The sequence below is a fragment of the Protopterus annectens genome, chromosome 2.part2, assembly GCF_019279795.1.
Source record: "Protopterus annectens isolate FY-2018-M chromosome 2.part2, PAN1.0, whole genome shotgun sequence".
Lineage (NCBI taxonomy): Eukaryota > Metazoa > Chordata > Ceratodontiformes > Protopteridae > Protopterus > Protopterus annectens.
The window spans coordinates 942,583,443-942,601,841 of NC_056730.1; the positions used below are offsets into that span (position 1 = coordinate 942,583,443).

At 37.7% G+C, this 18,399-nt stretch overlaps 1 protein-coding gene across 2 annotated transcripts in view; it reads left to right on the forward strand.

Annotated features, from left to right (window-relative positions):
* Nucleotides 1–18,399, forward strand: part of VCAN (versican) — a 401,734-nt gene that overhangs the window by 115,748 nt on the left and 267,587 nt on the right. For both annotated transcript variants that reach the window (XM_044064259.1, XM_044064260.1), the window contains 2 exons: nucleotides 2,686–2,860; nucleotides 2,986–3,113. In XM_044064259.1, coding sequence (XP_043920194.1) covers nucleotides 2,686–2,860; nucleotides 2,986–3,113 — 303 coding nt within the window. The remainder of the gene's footprint in view (nucleotides 1–2,685; nucleotides 2,861–2,985; nucleotides 3,114–18,399) is intronic.

The window sequence follows — 18,399 nt, forward strand, 5'->3', positions numbered from 1 at the left end:
CCTTTTTGTTTTGCAGTGACGTTTTATCATTTGATTTATTATTTTGCTTACAATTATAACTGTATCACCTTTTTCACTCTGTTGTACTCCTGTTCTCTATGCTTTATTGACTCTGTGGTGCTCTATTTGCTGTTTAATCTCTGTATTTATGCATACATGAATGCTGTATGCTGCTTGGAGAAATTCCAATATCAAAATAACATTGTTTTTCCAGAAGCAGTAGATTCATTACCCTTTTTACATTTTTATGTTCTTACAGAAAGTTGCTTACAAAATGTATCACTTGATGGGTGAACCACATCTGAATAGTACAAGTTATGAAATGTTACTTTTATCTCTTCATGTAGCTGTGCAGACACAAGCTCTCCTTTGTGAGGCTAATAGCTGCTCAGTCAATTGAATGGACCATGTGGACACTATTGCCTGGTGGGGGACAGAAACCATTTCTAGACTACTTGGCTTTGCCATAGAATTGTCGGCTGACTGCACCTGCTAGAGGTAGCGGAATGTTGGCACTGCCACATTCTATTTAGTTGACGCAACAAAATGACAATACAGCACAGCACCGCCATAGTCATCGGGTCCTAACACTGTTTACCCACCAGTAAACTGTACTGTCTATCTGTGCCTGATGACTGAACAATAAGCCACAACTGGGGAGGGGATTCTGGTTATCTGAGGGAAAAAAAGCAGAGGGAATAGTGGGTGCAGGTGATGGAAGAAAGGTGATGCACTTCTATAATTATATAGTGCCAATGGCATAATGGCATTCTGTTCTAACACTCAAACAAGCTGCACAGTAATTTCTTCCTAATGGACTGCATATTAACATGTTGCAGACTTGAATTAATAAAAACTTTTTGTGGGGTAGGGATTGGATAGTGCTTACTAAAGTGAACACAATGTTTTGAGAGGACTGAAAGTTTGGAAATATAGATCTTAAAGGGAGCAAAGAACAAGGAGTGGAGTACAATAAAATCAGTTAGGGGAGGGAAGATTAAGCAAAAGAGAAAAGAAGGTTTGGTTAGGTAATAGCTGCAACTCTGGGAACACAAAGGACTAAAAAGCAAAGTCAGTATTCTGGAAATGTAAGAGACCATGCGGGAAGACAATCAGGAAAAGGGAACAGCAGCGGGGTAGCTCAGGAAAGTAATGAAGTAAGTAAGTAAGTGAGCAGTGGGGGAGGGGATTGAGAGAAGAAATGAATAAGACTTATCAGAACAGGGATGAAAAGGAGATCTCAGGGAAGGAGGAAATATGTTACTAGACTTGATGATTTGTTGTAGGAAAATTATATAAGGCTTTTATATATGTATATTTTAGTCAAGATACTTCACTGATCTCAGAACCCTCAAAAACCCATATAATGTTTGGAACTACTTATTCTCACCACCAGAGCTGGTACCTTGGACCCCCACATCACTGTGTGGTGGGACCCATATAACATTTGGAGCAACTTATTCCCACCACCAGAGCTGGTACCTTGGACACCCACATCACTGTGTGGTGGGACCCATATAACATTTGGAGCAACTTATTTCCCCCATCAGAGCTGGCACCTTGGGCCCCCACATCACTCTGTGGTGGGACCCATATAACGTTTGGAGTAACTTATTCCCCGCATCAGAGCTGGCACCTTGGGCCCCCACATCACTCTGTGGTGGGACCCATATAATGTTTTTAACTTCATATTCCCCCCCATCAGAACTGGCACCTTGGGCCCCCACATTAATCGGTGGTGGGGCCAATATAACATTTGGAGCTACTTCTACACCTCATCATAGCTGGCAACTTGGGGCCCCCACATCACTCTGTGGTGAAAGATCTCTTTGTTTACAAGAAGAAACTGTACCCTCAATTGTAGGGTGTTCAGAAGTGGGGAGTATTGACACTGGCCTAGTTCTTGTGGGCTATCAGACTTTAGTGATCGTTTTTTTCTTCCTGAACCTGAGGCCATATGTGGGAGATGTGAGCAAGGGAACATGTACAAAATGATGCTTTCAATGGAGCTCCTAAAATAAGCAGGATAAAAAAAAAAACATTTAACTTTATTGGTTGGATGGGGGTGGGAAACCAGCAACAGGAGTTTCTAGGAGGAAAGAAAGCAAGTCAAGCAGTTACTAAATTTTACTTCTTACTCCCAAACCCTTAAAGGCTTGAAAAACTCGCCAAACAAAATTCACCGACAGCCAATGCAAGCATCCTAAACCCTGTGCCAGCCAGCTAGCTGCCTGCAATAAGATAGAATCACACTGCAGAAAGGTTGTTGTTAATTAAGAGCACATCAAGGCACTGCAAAACATAGAGCTATTGAACAAGCTAACTAGTTACAGTAGTTACATCAGCAGGGAACTGAGACCTGCATTTTTAGCACATTGGTTTACAAAATGAAAAAATATTATTTCAGAATGCTTTGCATCTAGAACATGTTGTGTCCCCTTCGTGAGGTCCATTACCTCTCTGTGGTCTATGTGCTCATAGACCAAACATATAAAATGAGGTGTTGTTTGCAATCAAGGTAACATATGTTAAAAGAAACTTTATAAAGAAAACCATGTGATAATGTAGTCAGCACCAGATGCTAAAACATACAAGCATAAACAGCGCTCAAATATTTAGTATGATTGTAACTTGTAACCTGGAAAATGTGTTCAAATCATATGTAAACTCTTTCTGTTTATGCAGGGGTTGTGTTCCATTACCGCTCTGGAGATGAAAGATATAACATGAACTTTGAGAAGGCTAAACAGACTTGTCTGAAGAATGGTGCTGTTATAGCAACACCTGACCAGATGCAAGCTGCATATGAGGACGGCTTCGATCAATGTGATGCAGGGTGGCTTTCTGACCAATCTGTCAGGTACACTTTCTATTACTCAACTGTTTAGCAAGTCATTCTGGGTGGTGTTTTATTTATTTGGCTTTCATTACTAAGAATGTGTTCATTCATCTTTAACACAACAGATACTTTTTTTTGTCACTTAGGTACCCAATAACGAGACCAAGGCCTGGGTGTTACGGAGACAAGATGGGCAACCAAGGTGTGAGAACATATGGAATTCGTGACTCCGATGAAACATATGATGTTTACTGCTTTGTGGAACATTTGGATGGTAAGCTAGCTAAACTTGCTTTTTGTAAAAAAAAAAGGTGATTATTTTTAGATTAAGAAGGGCTTACAGTGAATGGAAATATACTGAGTGAGGATTTATTTTCAAGTAAGTTGTTCATGTCTGTGTGTGTGCGTGTGTGTGTGTGTTTGTGTACATGTGTGTACATAGAGAGAAAGAAAGACATAAACACATACTTCACATTATTACAGTATAGTTATGCAAAAAAGCACACACTAATTTAGAAGAAATGTGGAAGAAGCAAGACTGAGTGAAAATACTATCGGCATGTTAGACATGCAGATGTTAGTAGCAACAGCAGCAGTCTTAATTATAGCTTCTATTTCAACACAGCCACACTGTTTTTTTTATTGAATATATGCAGCATTGGAGATATTCTTTAAATCCATATGTGCGCATTCATTGTGTTGAAAGCAAGAAATTAAAAGTATCTTTGAAAATATGATAATTTCACTAACACTAGTGTATTTTTGCAAATTTGCAGTCAGGCATTATGCCTTAATGCAGTACTGACTCCATGTCATTCAGGGTGCAATGATTTTTGCTGGCCCAGCTTCATGGGCAGTGGCAAGCTGACACACTTCCACTCATTTATCACCATGTGATACTATGAACCAATGCCATTTATTCTTCTTGGGTGATCAGGTGTCCCACTATGGAATGTTACTGGAGTCGACTGTTTTAGATGTAAACAAGGCTTCTTTGTATAATCTATGAAACACTCAGAAAGTGTTTTAAACGTGATTCTTTCCTAGCAGCCCAGACTGCAGGACGTTTGATTTTTTTTTTCCAGCATGGGAGGTGTTTTGCAGAATGCAGATGACTTTCTCATCAACACATCACCTTATAGATCCATATGATGATTAGGCTTGGTTGTGTTATTTCAGCATCTGAGATGATATCATGTTATGTAGTTTTCTCATTATAATTTTGTTTTTCAGAAGTGTTACCTATACCTTTCTGAAGATTTTTGTCTGCAACCACCAGAGAGGTTACATGCTGGTTCTTTTATTCTTTCTTTGACTTTCTTGAGGCTTCTATTTGTTTAGATCTATGGATGTGAGCAATTTAGCAGATCACTTTCATGGTTCTCCTTCAGGGCCTCACAAATAAATGATTAGGTATTACCCATTTAGACATTTTGGTCAGTTGTGGACTTGCCTGCTATAGACATTGTAAAGATAAATGATAGATGAGGGGTACATGATAAACCAACATGTCACATATGGTTGACCATGAAAACTTTTACTTTACTGTAGTCAGTCTCCTGAATAGTTAAGGGGATCATGAAACTTTGAATGACAGTTTGACATATCTTTCTTTCCCCTGTTGAAAAATGGCACTGTATAGTAGACACATATCATTTTAAAATACAATTTGGATGGGGTGTTGTGCCCCTCCTTCACCCTTATATGGAAGCTACACCTCGTCACACACCTGCTAATTAAATATACTAACTTTGAGGTTATGCTACTTCAGAGGTAGCGGGAATGCTTGATTTTACTACAACATCAAGTACTTAATTTCCCCTTGGATCATGTAGGCTTGGATTCAATATATGGTGGGTGGGACTGAAACCCGTATTACAAAACATTAATCTGTGCTTTTATAGTATTTTCACCTTATTACTCTCTTCTGAAATGGTGATTAAAATACATAAATTGATATATCTCTTATACTGCTCCATACTGTAACTGTCACAACAAGATGTTTTGAAAAAGGTAAGATGAAAAGTACATACTTTTTTACCCCTTATAAGCTCCAGATATGAAAACATAAAATAAAATGTATAGTAAATGCCTAATGCAAACTGCTTTACATCTCTGCCACCTAAATTACTTAGTTACTTAAAGGATACTCTGGTACATATAATAACATAATAATAACATCACACGACATCTGCAGCAGCTGGAAAGGCCACAGAACCTCACAGAGGATTACTGGCCTCAAACAAATGCCCTACACTGACCGCCTCAAAAAACTTCAGCTTTACTCCGTAACATATCTCCTACCCAACATATAAAGCTATGTCAAAACCAGAGCTGATGGACATGCTACACCTAAATAAATCCCAATCCCTCTGAGCTACATGCTCTCTGGACCTAAACCTTGTCACTACAATAAACAGGACATGCTGGAGGGATAGATTCCTGTCCCAGAGACTTCCCATACTCTAGGACAGGCTACCCATCTATGTCAAGCAAAGTTCTTCATTAACACTCTTCAAGAAAAATCTTGATGAGTGGATGGGAAATAGGAAATACACCCCGGGGATCACTTCTGTGTCTCTGCTTGACAGTGGCACCGGAAAACAACTTTCTTGGGTGGTGTATGTCAGGGAACCTTGTTGGCTAGGCTTATGTAGGCCCTTGGGCCGATAGCCTAGTACCTAACTATGAACCTATGAACATATTCCATATTCTTCTTCCTATAAGTATATGCAGATTTAAGTTCATGATTACATGTAGCTGAATATATATATATATATATAAATCAAGATTCAGAGATCAGCTACCTGGAGCAGTACTATGTGTCATGTGATCAGCTACCTGGAGAAGTACTGTGTGTGATGTGATCTTTAGACAAACAGCCAGATTGCTACTGCTAGGGCTGCCAACTTTTCATGTAAAAAATTGTGGACATGCATGTGAAAGCAAAATGCGGGTAACACGACATACAAAATTTTTCTTAATAATGTTTCGATTGAACAGAGACGATCAAGCGATTATTCTTTAAATTAATAAAAATGGAATGGTGCTTGCCATAGCTGATGGATGCCTTATCAGCACAGTAGCTGGCTAAGTTTTCAACTTGCAGACCATTGCCTTCTAACACTTCTAAAATCTTGGTTGTTACTAAATATTACTGAACCATATTAATTCATCAAAATGCCGCTTTTAAAGTATAAAATAACAGTAACCATCCAATGAGCATCCTAGTTGAAGTGTTAGTAAGCCATTTGTAACTGATGCAGATTTTGTCCGTTTGTTCCACATTATGGTAGGTAATGTTATTTCCATTTCAGAGCTATGGTATACATCTTATTTTTTTCTCTCCCAAATGCCAAATAACGGAAGTGTCAACTTTCTTTCTGCTGCAGAAAAAGCTAATGCTTAAGAACAGATACAACTCAGGGCTCACAAGAGAGACATATTTACAAGTAACAACTACTCTAGGAATGTAACCCTCATCACCCCATTCAGGGAGAAAGTATTTATTTCTGCCACTCTATGTTAATTTTACATATTAGCTTACTAAAATGGATACTTAAATGGTATGCAACAATGCCACAACACTGACAGGAAGCCATTAAATCCTAACTCATGTTGCACACATCAGGTACTAGGTCTCCTGACATAACAGGTATAAGTAAACAAAACCAGATACCTAAGAAACTAGATACCCGAGAAACTAATCAAGAACACTACCTTCGGCTGCAAACTCTTCAAATTCATTGTCTTCTTTTAAAAGACCCAAATCTACCTGTTGCTTTTTCTCAAACATTTATTAATCATTTTCATAAATAGGAGTTTCTTAAAAGTAGCGCACAGATATAATGCAAAAAATCAACAACCAGCTTCCTCACCTGACAACGTCACATCAGGAATAATGGACAAATATCCTTCAAAAATAAGGAGGTTTTTAAACGTGAATCACTGCTGATTTATCTCATACAGCAAATTGATTTGTTCTAGGTTTTTTTTTCTAGAAAGCTGAAGCTGTAATTATAATAGTTACTTACTGCCTATACAGATCTTGGCTGTTTAAAACAGTTAAATTCTGACTAACAATGAGTTGATTTTATTTTTCTGGACAATACACTGTCCAGAAAAGGCAGTCTCCATTTTCTGGACAGTGTCCCCCCCCCTTAATTCTGGACAGTCCGGAAGAATTTTGGGCAGTTGGTAACCCTAGCTACCACAAACAATACACATATTTCTTTGCATTTCCTTCTCACTAAACTGATGAAAGCCTACTGTATATCTAAATGATGACAGCCTGTGGCAAAAGATAATTATCAGAAATGCTGAAGGAATTCTTGCTGAACTGTTTAACTCTGAATTCCTGTGTGGTAGGCACATTGTAATCTGATGCTTCGCCTTGCTATATGCCATTTCATTTGTTATTCAATTCACTACATTTTGTGTGTGTGTGTGTGTGTGTGTGTGTGTGTGTGTGTGTGTGTGTGTGTGTGTGTGTGTTTGTGTGTGTGTTTACTGTTAGATGGAGTCAGGGCTCTTCAAATGTTAAATACATGCAATATACATGTGAAAGTACACCCAAGTGACATGTGAAAAGGGCTGCCCATAGGCCACATGTTGTTTGCTCTGTGTCCTACAATTAAACTATAGAACAGTCCAGCTTCTTTAACTTGGTCACACTGGAGACATGTGCCATTTTCTTAGCAGCTGCTATTGAATGATTTAAAGACATTGGTGAAGTCCAAGTGGACCATATTTACTAGTACTCCTTTATCACTTTCACCTGTAAGACATTTTTTAAATTCACCTGCGTGATTCCTTAGCTGCTGTTAGGGTGGTGTGCCTCCATTTCTGTAATCACTTAGTTGGTGTCATCCTTTATAATGATCATCATTCTCTGTTTCTTCTCTCTCCGTCATTCCAGAACATTCTATGTCCATGTTGGGGCACATCCATGTTCTACCTACTGGTCTTTTGCCCATGTTATTCTGACACCAACAATGTCTACTCTCATCTAATGCCTGCATCTCGCACTCATCAAATAGAAACACTGTCTGGTCATGCTCTGAACCAACCTTATGTGTCTGCCTTCTTTACTGCATGCCATTTTCTCCTTTTCTCTACTACCTGAGTACATCTTTCTTCTTCATCTTCTATGACACCCCCTTCTTTGTTTAATCATATGATCAAAGAAACATACCTTCTTGACACAATTCTGAATGTCACAGAACATTCTGGCTTAAGATGATGCCTGTTGTCTGATAAATAGTTATCAAACTTAGCCACATTCTGCTGCCAGTTGTCCACTGTCACAGCCAACTGGTGTATTCTATAATCATTTCTTCTAATTGTGAGATTGTTGCTGGCAAAGGCAACGCTATAGAAAATGCACTCCTCCTCCTCCTCCTTTACTTCCTTCCACATGTCATTACTCTTCTGTCTGAAACATCTCCCTCTCCAATTGCACTACTCATTGGCTGTGCTAGCAATCTCACTTCCTGTTCTACACCTGATCCCTCACCTATTGCTTCTGTTTTCATCCTTCATGGTTTAGCCGCTGTTTTCTACTCCAGGTTCTCTTCTTCTCCGTCTTCCCTCGTCCTGCTGCTTTTCCTTCCTCTCAGTGCTTTCGTGTCTCCCTTTCGAGCACTTCCCTGCACTGTGAATGCATGCAGTCACATACCTGGGCATTTGCATTAGACAAGTAAATCCTGCAAACACACAAGCTGCAGCAGATGAGTCATAATCTGAAGCAGCTGATGCTTGTAGAAGTGTAGCAGATAAAAACATTGCAGGTTATGACTGCATCAGGTGATACACCACCTGTGCCTTGTTTAAGATGCTGCAAGTAGGACAGATGTGGACTTCTGTACAGAGCTGTCAGGTTGTATGTTTAGTGGTAAGTCATTCCAGCACTAGAGATAATGGAGAACTAAAGCAAATCACTGTATCTGTTTTGTGGTTGTGGAACTTTGATCATATGCATGCTGGATAGTCTAAGTGGGAGTGAGTAGAGAAGAAGGAGAGATGATTTACTTAGCAAACATGTTAACTGAGCAGTTTTAAAAGATAGATTAGGTAGCATTTAGAAACGATAGACAGGAATGATAGTCAACCATTTTAGACAATCTTTTGTAGTAGTATGTGCAGTGATATGGCCTTTCAACAAATATCATTGTTGTATTTGGCATTCATCATTCAGCATGTACACCTGGAATGACAGTTAGAAGTATAAGAACAGATTGAAAAAAAACGACTTGAGAAGGAGAGGCAGGTGAGGGTCAGCCCTGCACTTAAGGAAAGAAAGGGTTTTAGGCTGTACAATGTTGTAATATTTTATTGGTTTAGGTTATTTTATAGATATGGCTGAGTGCTCCTAGGTATTCATTCTATAATTAGTCCCCAAATCTGTAAATGGGTGCAGCAGTTATCAGTGTGCACTCATCATCTGCATAATAAGATATGGAGCAGGCTGAGCAACTTTGTATGCTTTGGAGGAGCAAAAATACAACAACTGCCAAGTTACGGGCATAAAGACTGCAGGCTGCAGTGTTGTTTGGATGTGTTTTAGATGCTATGCCAGGTGTGCGCAGAGCTGTATTGGCAGTGTATTATGCCACTCGTGTACGGTATTGTCACACTGTTGCTGAGGAGTGAGAAGAATGTAGGCCCCAGTACTGATAGCTGGGATTCTCCAAATGTGAGTGGTACTTGGTCTGAAAGCTTTTGATTATTTTCTAGTTAGTGAGCCAGGGAGTAAATTTATATGGGTGTTTCACAGGGTGACTCCTTGTAAGGGAAGATTTTTTTTGTGGTGTCAAACACTTTTGTAAAGTCCTCAAAAGTAATACTTCCTCTGCTGTTAATACTTATCTGCATACTTACGAGTTTTGTGAGACATAATAAGGCTCTACCCTTGGATGTCATAAAGCTACAAGTCCAATAAAATATTTTGAGCTTTGATGTGTTTGCTGAGTACTTGAAGCATGATATTCTACAAAATCATTGCTAGAGTGCTTAGAGGGGAGACAGGACTATAATCTGAAATTATGTTATTTTGGTTTCATTTGACAAAATGAACAACTATCAAGTGTTTCCATAAGGATGGAGTTTTCTTGGATAAGCTTTAATATTAATTAACTAATTAAGGAAGGCTGGTGAATGTGGTGATTGTTCATCTGCTAAGGATGAACCAGAATTACTGAGCTCATTTGGGGAATTTTCAGAGTTAATTTACAGGAAACGTTTAGTAGCAACTAGTATCTGTAGAAAAGACAGTGCTGCAGGTTACAATTCATTTGATGAACCAGTCTACAAAGATTTTGCCAGTGGATTCAATGATGTTTCCAGATGTTAAAATGTTGCTTTAAGTGGTTGTTGATCTTTGAAGCTACTGAATCCATTTTAGTAGGTTCTCATACTGCTTTTCCCATTGTTGCTTTAGTTTGGTTTACTTTGAACGTTTACTTGGATTGATTGCCCCTATTCAACATCAGACATGATGCAGAAAAGGACAATTTTAGCAAAGTACTTTAGAAACAATGCACTTTATACTGTCTGTCATGATGCGACAAATCAAGCAGAATCCTAGTTGCCTGTCTGCCTAGTTTTATATGTCCTAGCCAAATTTCCCTCACTAGTATAAATACCACCTTGTGTCTCCCCTGAAATATGCTACTAATCTAGTCTACTTGAACTAACCTGTTCAACTAAGGATAAAAATAAATAAATAAATAAACACATAAATAAATAAATAAATAAATATCCACAGGAGAGAAAGTAATGGATACTAACTGCTTAATGCAGAATGTTTCGTGTGCCAAATCAGTTTACTTGTGACAGCATAACTTATTGATAAAAGTAAGACAATCCAAGGCACCACAGGACCAAGAATCAGCCAGAATTCTTTTAAACTCCAACTTTAATTTAAGCACAAAAGCACATAAACGCACACATTAAAACCAGCGTTTTCATTTGAATCACTTCATCACATGCTTTTGTGCTTAAATTAAAGTTGGATTTTAAAAGGATTCGGGCTGATTCTTGGTCCTGTGGTGCCTTGGATTGCCTTACTAGTTTCTTTTGGTACCTGGTGGCTGTTTTTTCGAATTTTATTGATAAAAGTCTAACTTTGAAACACAGACCATACTGTTTTAAATGTAGCTATTTTCCCTATTCATAAATGTGAAAATGAATTTGACTTTAGTGTAGTAGTAGCAGCTACTTTCACTTTACAAGCTTAACCCCAGCCTGGGTGCTCCCCGAATAGCTGAAAGATAACTTGAATTAACACTAACAATTATATTGCTCTGCATACAGTTTTTGCTCTGCTGAGTATATTGTATGTTTATTAGAGGAAACCAATCTAATTTTGCTGTGATTTTCTATTCAATCTTCTTTATTTTCTTTTTTTCTTTCATTTCAGAAAAAAACTGTTTTAATTATGTTCATTCTTTTCTGTAGTGGCATGACATCTCCATGAGCTTAAGTTTATTCTTTCACAAATGAATCTTTCATCCAGTTGAATCTCTCCTGGACAGAGTTTTAGATTGCACTACCAGACTGGTAAAGTGAGAAGCTTGCGAGGGAAAGGAAGAGGACTTGAGAGTCTCCACCAATCACTGAGAAGTATAACATACTTGTAATGGTGGCCTTGCAACACTATGTGCTGCTTGTCTTATAGGCCAATGCCTGTTGTAAGGCATGATCAAGGATCCTTACTGCCCTCCCACAAATGATGGTAGCACTTGCTGAAACCCACCAACAAGCCTAGCACAGACACCATTCTAAGCCCCTGTCTTGCCAGGACTTCCAAAAATGGTCTTATACACCTGCATATCATCCCCAGGCCTGCCCCCAGAAGAGATCCAAGCAGACTATGCTGTGTTACTCCTATCTCCATCTCTTATCAGCCCCGACAGGCACCTGAGCTGCCATTCAAACTGAGGTTGCCTGGATTGCAGTCAAGGCTTTATCCTGCTGCACAAGAAGAGCTGACTTAAACTTCATTTTTCAGATCTGCAGCAGGTGGTTAGATTGGTTTGTTCTGAATACATTGTATCTTGGTGGCATTTTTAAGAATAACATGCAAAATACAGTTTAACAAGTTGTTAATGCAGTGAGCTAGAATCTGCAGCTGCTAATCCACCTGAGCTGCACAAGTCTGACATGTTGAACAAGCTTACTGTCAGAACTTATAATAAGGAAATAAGTACACAAATCACACTGACGCACTCATGTGCTGCCCTAAGCCTCATGCAGAATACTCTTAGCACTGGAAAGATGCCAGCATTATTTGATGAGAATAAACAAATGTGGCTTGTTACATTTTCTTAGAAAACAATTTTAAATTGTATTTGCTGAAAGAAAATGTTCAGGTACTGAATTACATTTCCCTTTGATTTAATCACTTATTTGTTAAAAGAAAATGCTCATGTACAGAATTAGAATTCACCACTATTTTAGTCACTCACTGTTACTTTATACTTGCTTAGTTTAAAATACATACTTTTTCATGTATGGACTTTACTATTCAATGCAAGCCATTAAGCTAGCCTGAAACCAGTAATCTGACATAAACCTCACCGTTTCCTGTCTCTGAAGAAAACCACTAGGGTTAGACTATGCACTTAAATAACTTTATAACCTTAAATATACAGAGTGACGTCAAATAGTAAAATATTATAACATATACACCATGTTCATAAAGTGACATCAGTATGTAATCCAAGCTACTGAAATACTCATTGCAGTGGAAACATTTAAAAATCAAATAAAAATACAGATGAATATTTAAAACATTATGGATACCCATAAAGGTATATTATAAGGAACAGTCACAATATTGTTTTGCAGGTAATCTAGAGCTAAGAATTTCTTAAATAAAAAGAGAACTGCTTAAACTTAATGAGGAAAAAACACAGTTCTGTCCATTTAGTTATCCTGGGCACTGATCAATAAGAAAAACAATTGTCTAGGTTTGGAAGAAGGGGAAACATTAAGGATAAAGGGGTATGATGAGTGTCTTTGTAGGTTTCAGTACTATTACATGTAACAACTACTGCAGTTTAAAGCACGGCTGTGAGTAGAAAATGAAAAAGAAAAGATGTTCAAATTCACCACGGGGGCATCCTACCGTAGTCACCACTGTCTCTCACTTGCTGAACTGGGCTGGCTTGAACTCCCTCACCTCCTTCAGTGGTATCAACTCTCACTCGCCCACAAACTAGTAAACCATCCACTAAATGTCCCATCCCTCCAGAATCTACTCCAACCCTATCGCACCACCAGACCACTAAGATCCAGCAACAAAAATCACTTGCAGTTCACTAAAGCCAATAACTCTGCTGGTGAAGCACTATTCTTTTGCACCATAGCCAAATTATGGAACTCCCTTCCACCCACAATTACCTCCATACCATCATGCACCCACTTCAAAACTTTACTAAAAGCGCACCTAAAAACATGCTGGCTATGCCCTTGCAACTGCCACTCTAATATCACCCACCCCATCCAACCACTACCTTTCTTTCCACTCCACTAACTACCTCGATTATAGCAAGCTCAGATGCTCATAAGCCTAGTACTTACTATACAGCAGGAACTTCTTATTTTAACATTTGTTAATGTCTGTTATGTACTTCACGGATAAAGATTCTAGTTGTCTACTGATGTACTATGTTCTTCATCTGTAAATATGTTGTAAGTAATTGCTATGTAAATTGTTAATCGCTATGTAATCCAATGTAAGTACTGTCTGTTTATTTTAACTGTGGAGCTTTTCTCCCCGGGCCTCCAATGAAAATGGACCTACGTCCAGTCGGACACTCCCGGTCAACAAATATAAATAATTTTATTTATTTATTTATTTTTATTTTACATTTGTTGACCAGGCTAGTCTAACTGGATACATGTCCATTTTCAGTAGAGGCCCGGGGAGAAAAGCTCCAAGCAGCAATAATGACAACAATGCAGTAAAATTAAAATTAAAATTGGTAAATAAATAAATAAATGTTATTCTATGCAATATATATCCTACTATTATTCTGAATGGTTGGCTAATATTTTATAGTTTGCTGTTCATCCAAGGTTCATACAATGCTCTGTGTTCCATTACAACATGATATAATTCTGCCTTTCCCTTTGTCACAGTGTCTTCTGGCTACTAACTTTGAATGATAGTAACCTGGATTAATAATTTATTTGAATATCTCAAGAGACATTATCAATATACTTTTAATGACTCCATTTGAAGTTTGCTGGTTGTAAGCTCTTACAAATATTTTGTTTCAGCATAAAACAGCTGCAGGAGTGTTTGCTTTTCTGAAAGGTATAAAGGTATTAGTTGAACATCACCATTGTCTACCCATTTATAGTCTTAGCAGGAAGCGTCATGTTTTAGGCTAGTCACACTTCCCTTCTGTGAGTATCACTTCAAAGTAACAGCAGTAACAGAGTTTGCTGGAGTATAGTAGTCTGTATGATGTATTTGCAATTGTAATAATTTCCAAATGTGAGAGCCCCCAAAATGGAACTTATGTAAGTCCTTCACTGAAGAGAAAATACTAATGGTGGGCAATGCAATTAAATGTATTGACATTAGTATATGTGAAGAGATCCTGAAACTGAAGACAGGAAGTGTGAGGAGGCACTATGAAGCAGCAAGCACAGGAGATGCAGTCAGCTATATTGAAAGGTAGAGACAGGAATAACTGAAATAACAGGAAATACACAGAGGAATATGAAGTGATAACAAATATGAAGAAAATGATGTAGTGGACAGAGCAGGAGAATGCAAAAAAATGATATTGGAAATGATTTTAGATTAAAATGAGTTCTGTAGTCACAGGCTTCAGAATGGTGGGCCATCATTTTTTTTCAGGAAATTGAGGCCTTTAGCTTTCTGTTCTAAGGGCTGGGAGTTGGGAGTTTTAGTGAGAGAGAAGAGCATGGCAGCAGGACATCTTCGCTCTTACAGTTGGATTTGTTAACTTCTCAGAAAAGCAGCAGTAGTATGCAGCGACACAGTAAGGCCTACAGCATGTTTCCATGTGGGATAAGCTGAACATCAGGCACTCTTCCTTTACAACTTTTTCAGGCACTGTACTTAGTCTGCTCATCTCTACCAGGAGACATGTTAACAGCATGAGGCCCTCAGAACCTTCTCATATAATACCAAAGCAGGCCTGTAACCATCTTATCATAGCTGTCTTTTTTGGTGATCCAGACATAATTCCTGACCTTGGCCACCTGTGGTGTACTCAAGTACCGTGCTTCTTCACCACTGGTGCAAGCCAAGGGTGCCAATACTTTAAACAAGTGCATTTCCTTAAATGACTATAAAACAGGTAAACCAAAATTGTCTTGTCCTTCATGAAATGTATCCTGGTTTACTAGCAAGTACTTTTTCCCTTTTCCTAGTCTCAGTAGTGCAACCATGGCCTGAAAACTATATACAGCAAGGCAGAAAGCATTTACACAGACCGCCAACTTCTATGTTGCAGAAACAGAACTGTTCAGATGTTCTTAACATTAAAATAAAGTAGCACTGAAACATCACCCAGTTGTGTTCATCAGCTTATTTTAGGTACATTAAATGTAAATCCTTGTGTGGAATGTAATGTTTCTTCTGAATCTAAAAATACTGCGGATACCTAGAAACATGCACACTTCCTGCCTTTTTGTATTTACTTTGGCTCTCTGTATCTCATTTTGGCAAGTTCCCTTTGTAAAAAGCCCAGCGAGTTTATGTCTGCTTCAGTTGTGTGCCACATTGTTCCTTTTCCGAGTGCCTTATTTTCATTAATCTTATCAGTGAATGCCAGACAATATATATGCAGATGTGATTTCTTAATCACTGAATAGTGAGACTAGAAGACTCTTTAGAAAGATAATGGTCCCATTTTTTAAAACTACAGCTGGGTTACTTTTTGTGTGTCTGCTCTAAGTAGACTTCCCACAGATCTTTTTTCTCAAGCTTTCCTTCGTGCCTTTTACAGTTATACAGTTGTGCTGTAATGAGGGTGAATGCTGAAATGATTACAGAAATTGATAGCTGAAATGACTAAATGAAGAAATATGTCAGGGGAAGCTAATCTGAAAGAAACAACTACAAAGAGAATGCCTTATTTAAGCAATATTTTTTGGCCATTTAAAATTGTTGCAGATGCAAACAGGAAAATAATACTTTGCTTACTTTTGGAATGTGCCGTGTTCCTCTCCATTACTCTTTAAATAGATGCATCTATGTATCAAGTGCTATATTTTACGAAGTAAACAATTTCATGATCTATATTTTATTGCACTGAACAGGCCATGAGTTTTTTTTAATTACTCCTGTCTTTAACTTGGACTGTTTAAATTCTTTACTGTAACTAAAGGTCTTTTGTAAAAGAGGTCTCAAGCTTGAGGAAAGTCTAGTATTTACCAGCTGATAATGATATAATGTCGCCATGCATTTCACACTTTGTGACTTTTGTTAGAAATGGCTACCTCCTGTAGCATAACAAAGTGTGAAGTGACTGTTTTTGAAAGAAAATGTCAGGCTGCATTTTCTTGCAGAATTTAAAGTGTGTTTATATTCCAACATTTTAGGAATAAACTAGGTCTGGCTGTTACATTAACTTTTACTTGACTAAGTTCAGGCTTTGGCTTGAATTAGTTTTGTGACAGTTTGACTGATTGTCTCATGTACAGCCTTTTTTAGCATGTTGCCAGATGTAGGACTAAAACCTGTTTTATATTGTGACACATGGGAGTTAAGTAAAAGTAATTTCAGTTTAGTTTGTCTCTATCAGTTTCCAAATATATTTATTTAACTGTTAACAAAGGGGCTGGGTGAACAGAGTCCTGGCATGTCTTGTGTAGTGTTCCCTGGGGCTTAATCAACACACAAAACAGACACACTAAGTAGCAGTGTAGCACAGATGGTTGTAGATGTTACCTATTAATGAGCTACAATAAGTAGTCATACATGTGGTGAATTCAGTGTTTTTTTATCTACTTGTGATTTATAGAAATCATACACCTAGAACAAGCTTCCATGTCACCTCTGTGAAGACCATTGCTGTCCAGCAGGTCTTACAGGCTTAAAAAAAAGCAGCAAAGTCCGTATAATATGGATACAACACAGTATGCAAATAATGAGATGTGAAGTTGCACCTTATTTTATTACTCATGATAATCAGGTGGTTGTACAAATGACAACTAATGACAAATGATAGTTTTCAGATAAAGTCCAGAGCATAATGTGCAGAATTAGATAATTACACGGGAAAGAACTAAAATGTTTGATGCAAGTGCAATATTTTATAATGCAATACTCAAATTGTAGTTATATTGTTTATATCCTAATTGCACAGTAGAGAATGGCTAAATCTGCAGTAAAATCTATTGCATTCTCTGCATTATTTGCCCACTGATTTATATTTCTGATGAACTCATTTAGTTTTGTTTTGAAGGGACTATATTATGAGGTTCCCTCCAGTGAGCCTAGTAAGTATTCAAGAGACAGGAAACTATATATGAAACACAAGTCTCTCTAGTATAGATGTTTATATATGAAACACACATCTCTCTAGTATAGATGTTTATATATGAAACACACGTCTCTCTAGTATAGATGTTTATATATGAAACACACGTCTCTCTAGTATAGATGTTTATATATGAAACACAAGTCTCTCTAGTATAGATGTTTATATATGAAACACAAGTCTTTCTAGTATAGATGTTTATATATGAAACACAAGTATCTCTAGTATAGATGTTTATATATGAAACACACGTCTCTCTAGTATAGATGTTTATATATGAAACACAAGTCTCTCTAGTATAGATGTTTATATATGAAACACAAGTCTCTCTAGTATAGATGTTTATATATGAAACACAAGTCTCTCTAGTATAGATGTTTATATATGAAACACAAGTCTCTCTAGTATAGATGTTTATATATGAAACACAAGTCTCTCTAGTATAGATGTTTATATATGAAACACAAGCCTCTCTAGTATAGATGTTTATATATGACACACAAGTCTCTCTAGTATAGATATTTATATATGAAACACACGTCTCTCTAGTATAGATGTTTATATATGAAACACAAGTCTCTCTAGTATAGATGTTTATATATGAAACACACGTCTCTCTAGTATAGATGTTTAGCCTTAGGACAGAAACCTGAAGTAAGAATTACCCTGATCTTAGGCCTAAGATTGCATGACCTCTGTCTTAGTAGCAAGACATGGGCCTTTTTTTCATGTAGGTACCAGTGTTTAACAGCCAGTGCTTTATCCCTTTCACTTATTAGTGACAAATGTTCAAGCTTATCACTAAGTAATATGTTGAAGATGCCTCTCAGGGCTCTTGAGCATAAAATAGCAATTAATGCAGTGGAGCCATTCTGGACTACGAACACAACCAGCTGTGTATAAAGAAAAAATATTTTAATTATATGGGTGTAAAGTACACTTCATGTTATCCATGGCATAGAAATCAACCGTAAAGGGGTTGGCGATGTTTTGTCTATCACAAGCATGGTGCCCCAACATCAAACATAAAAC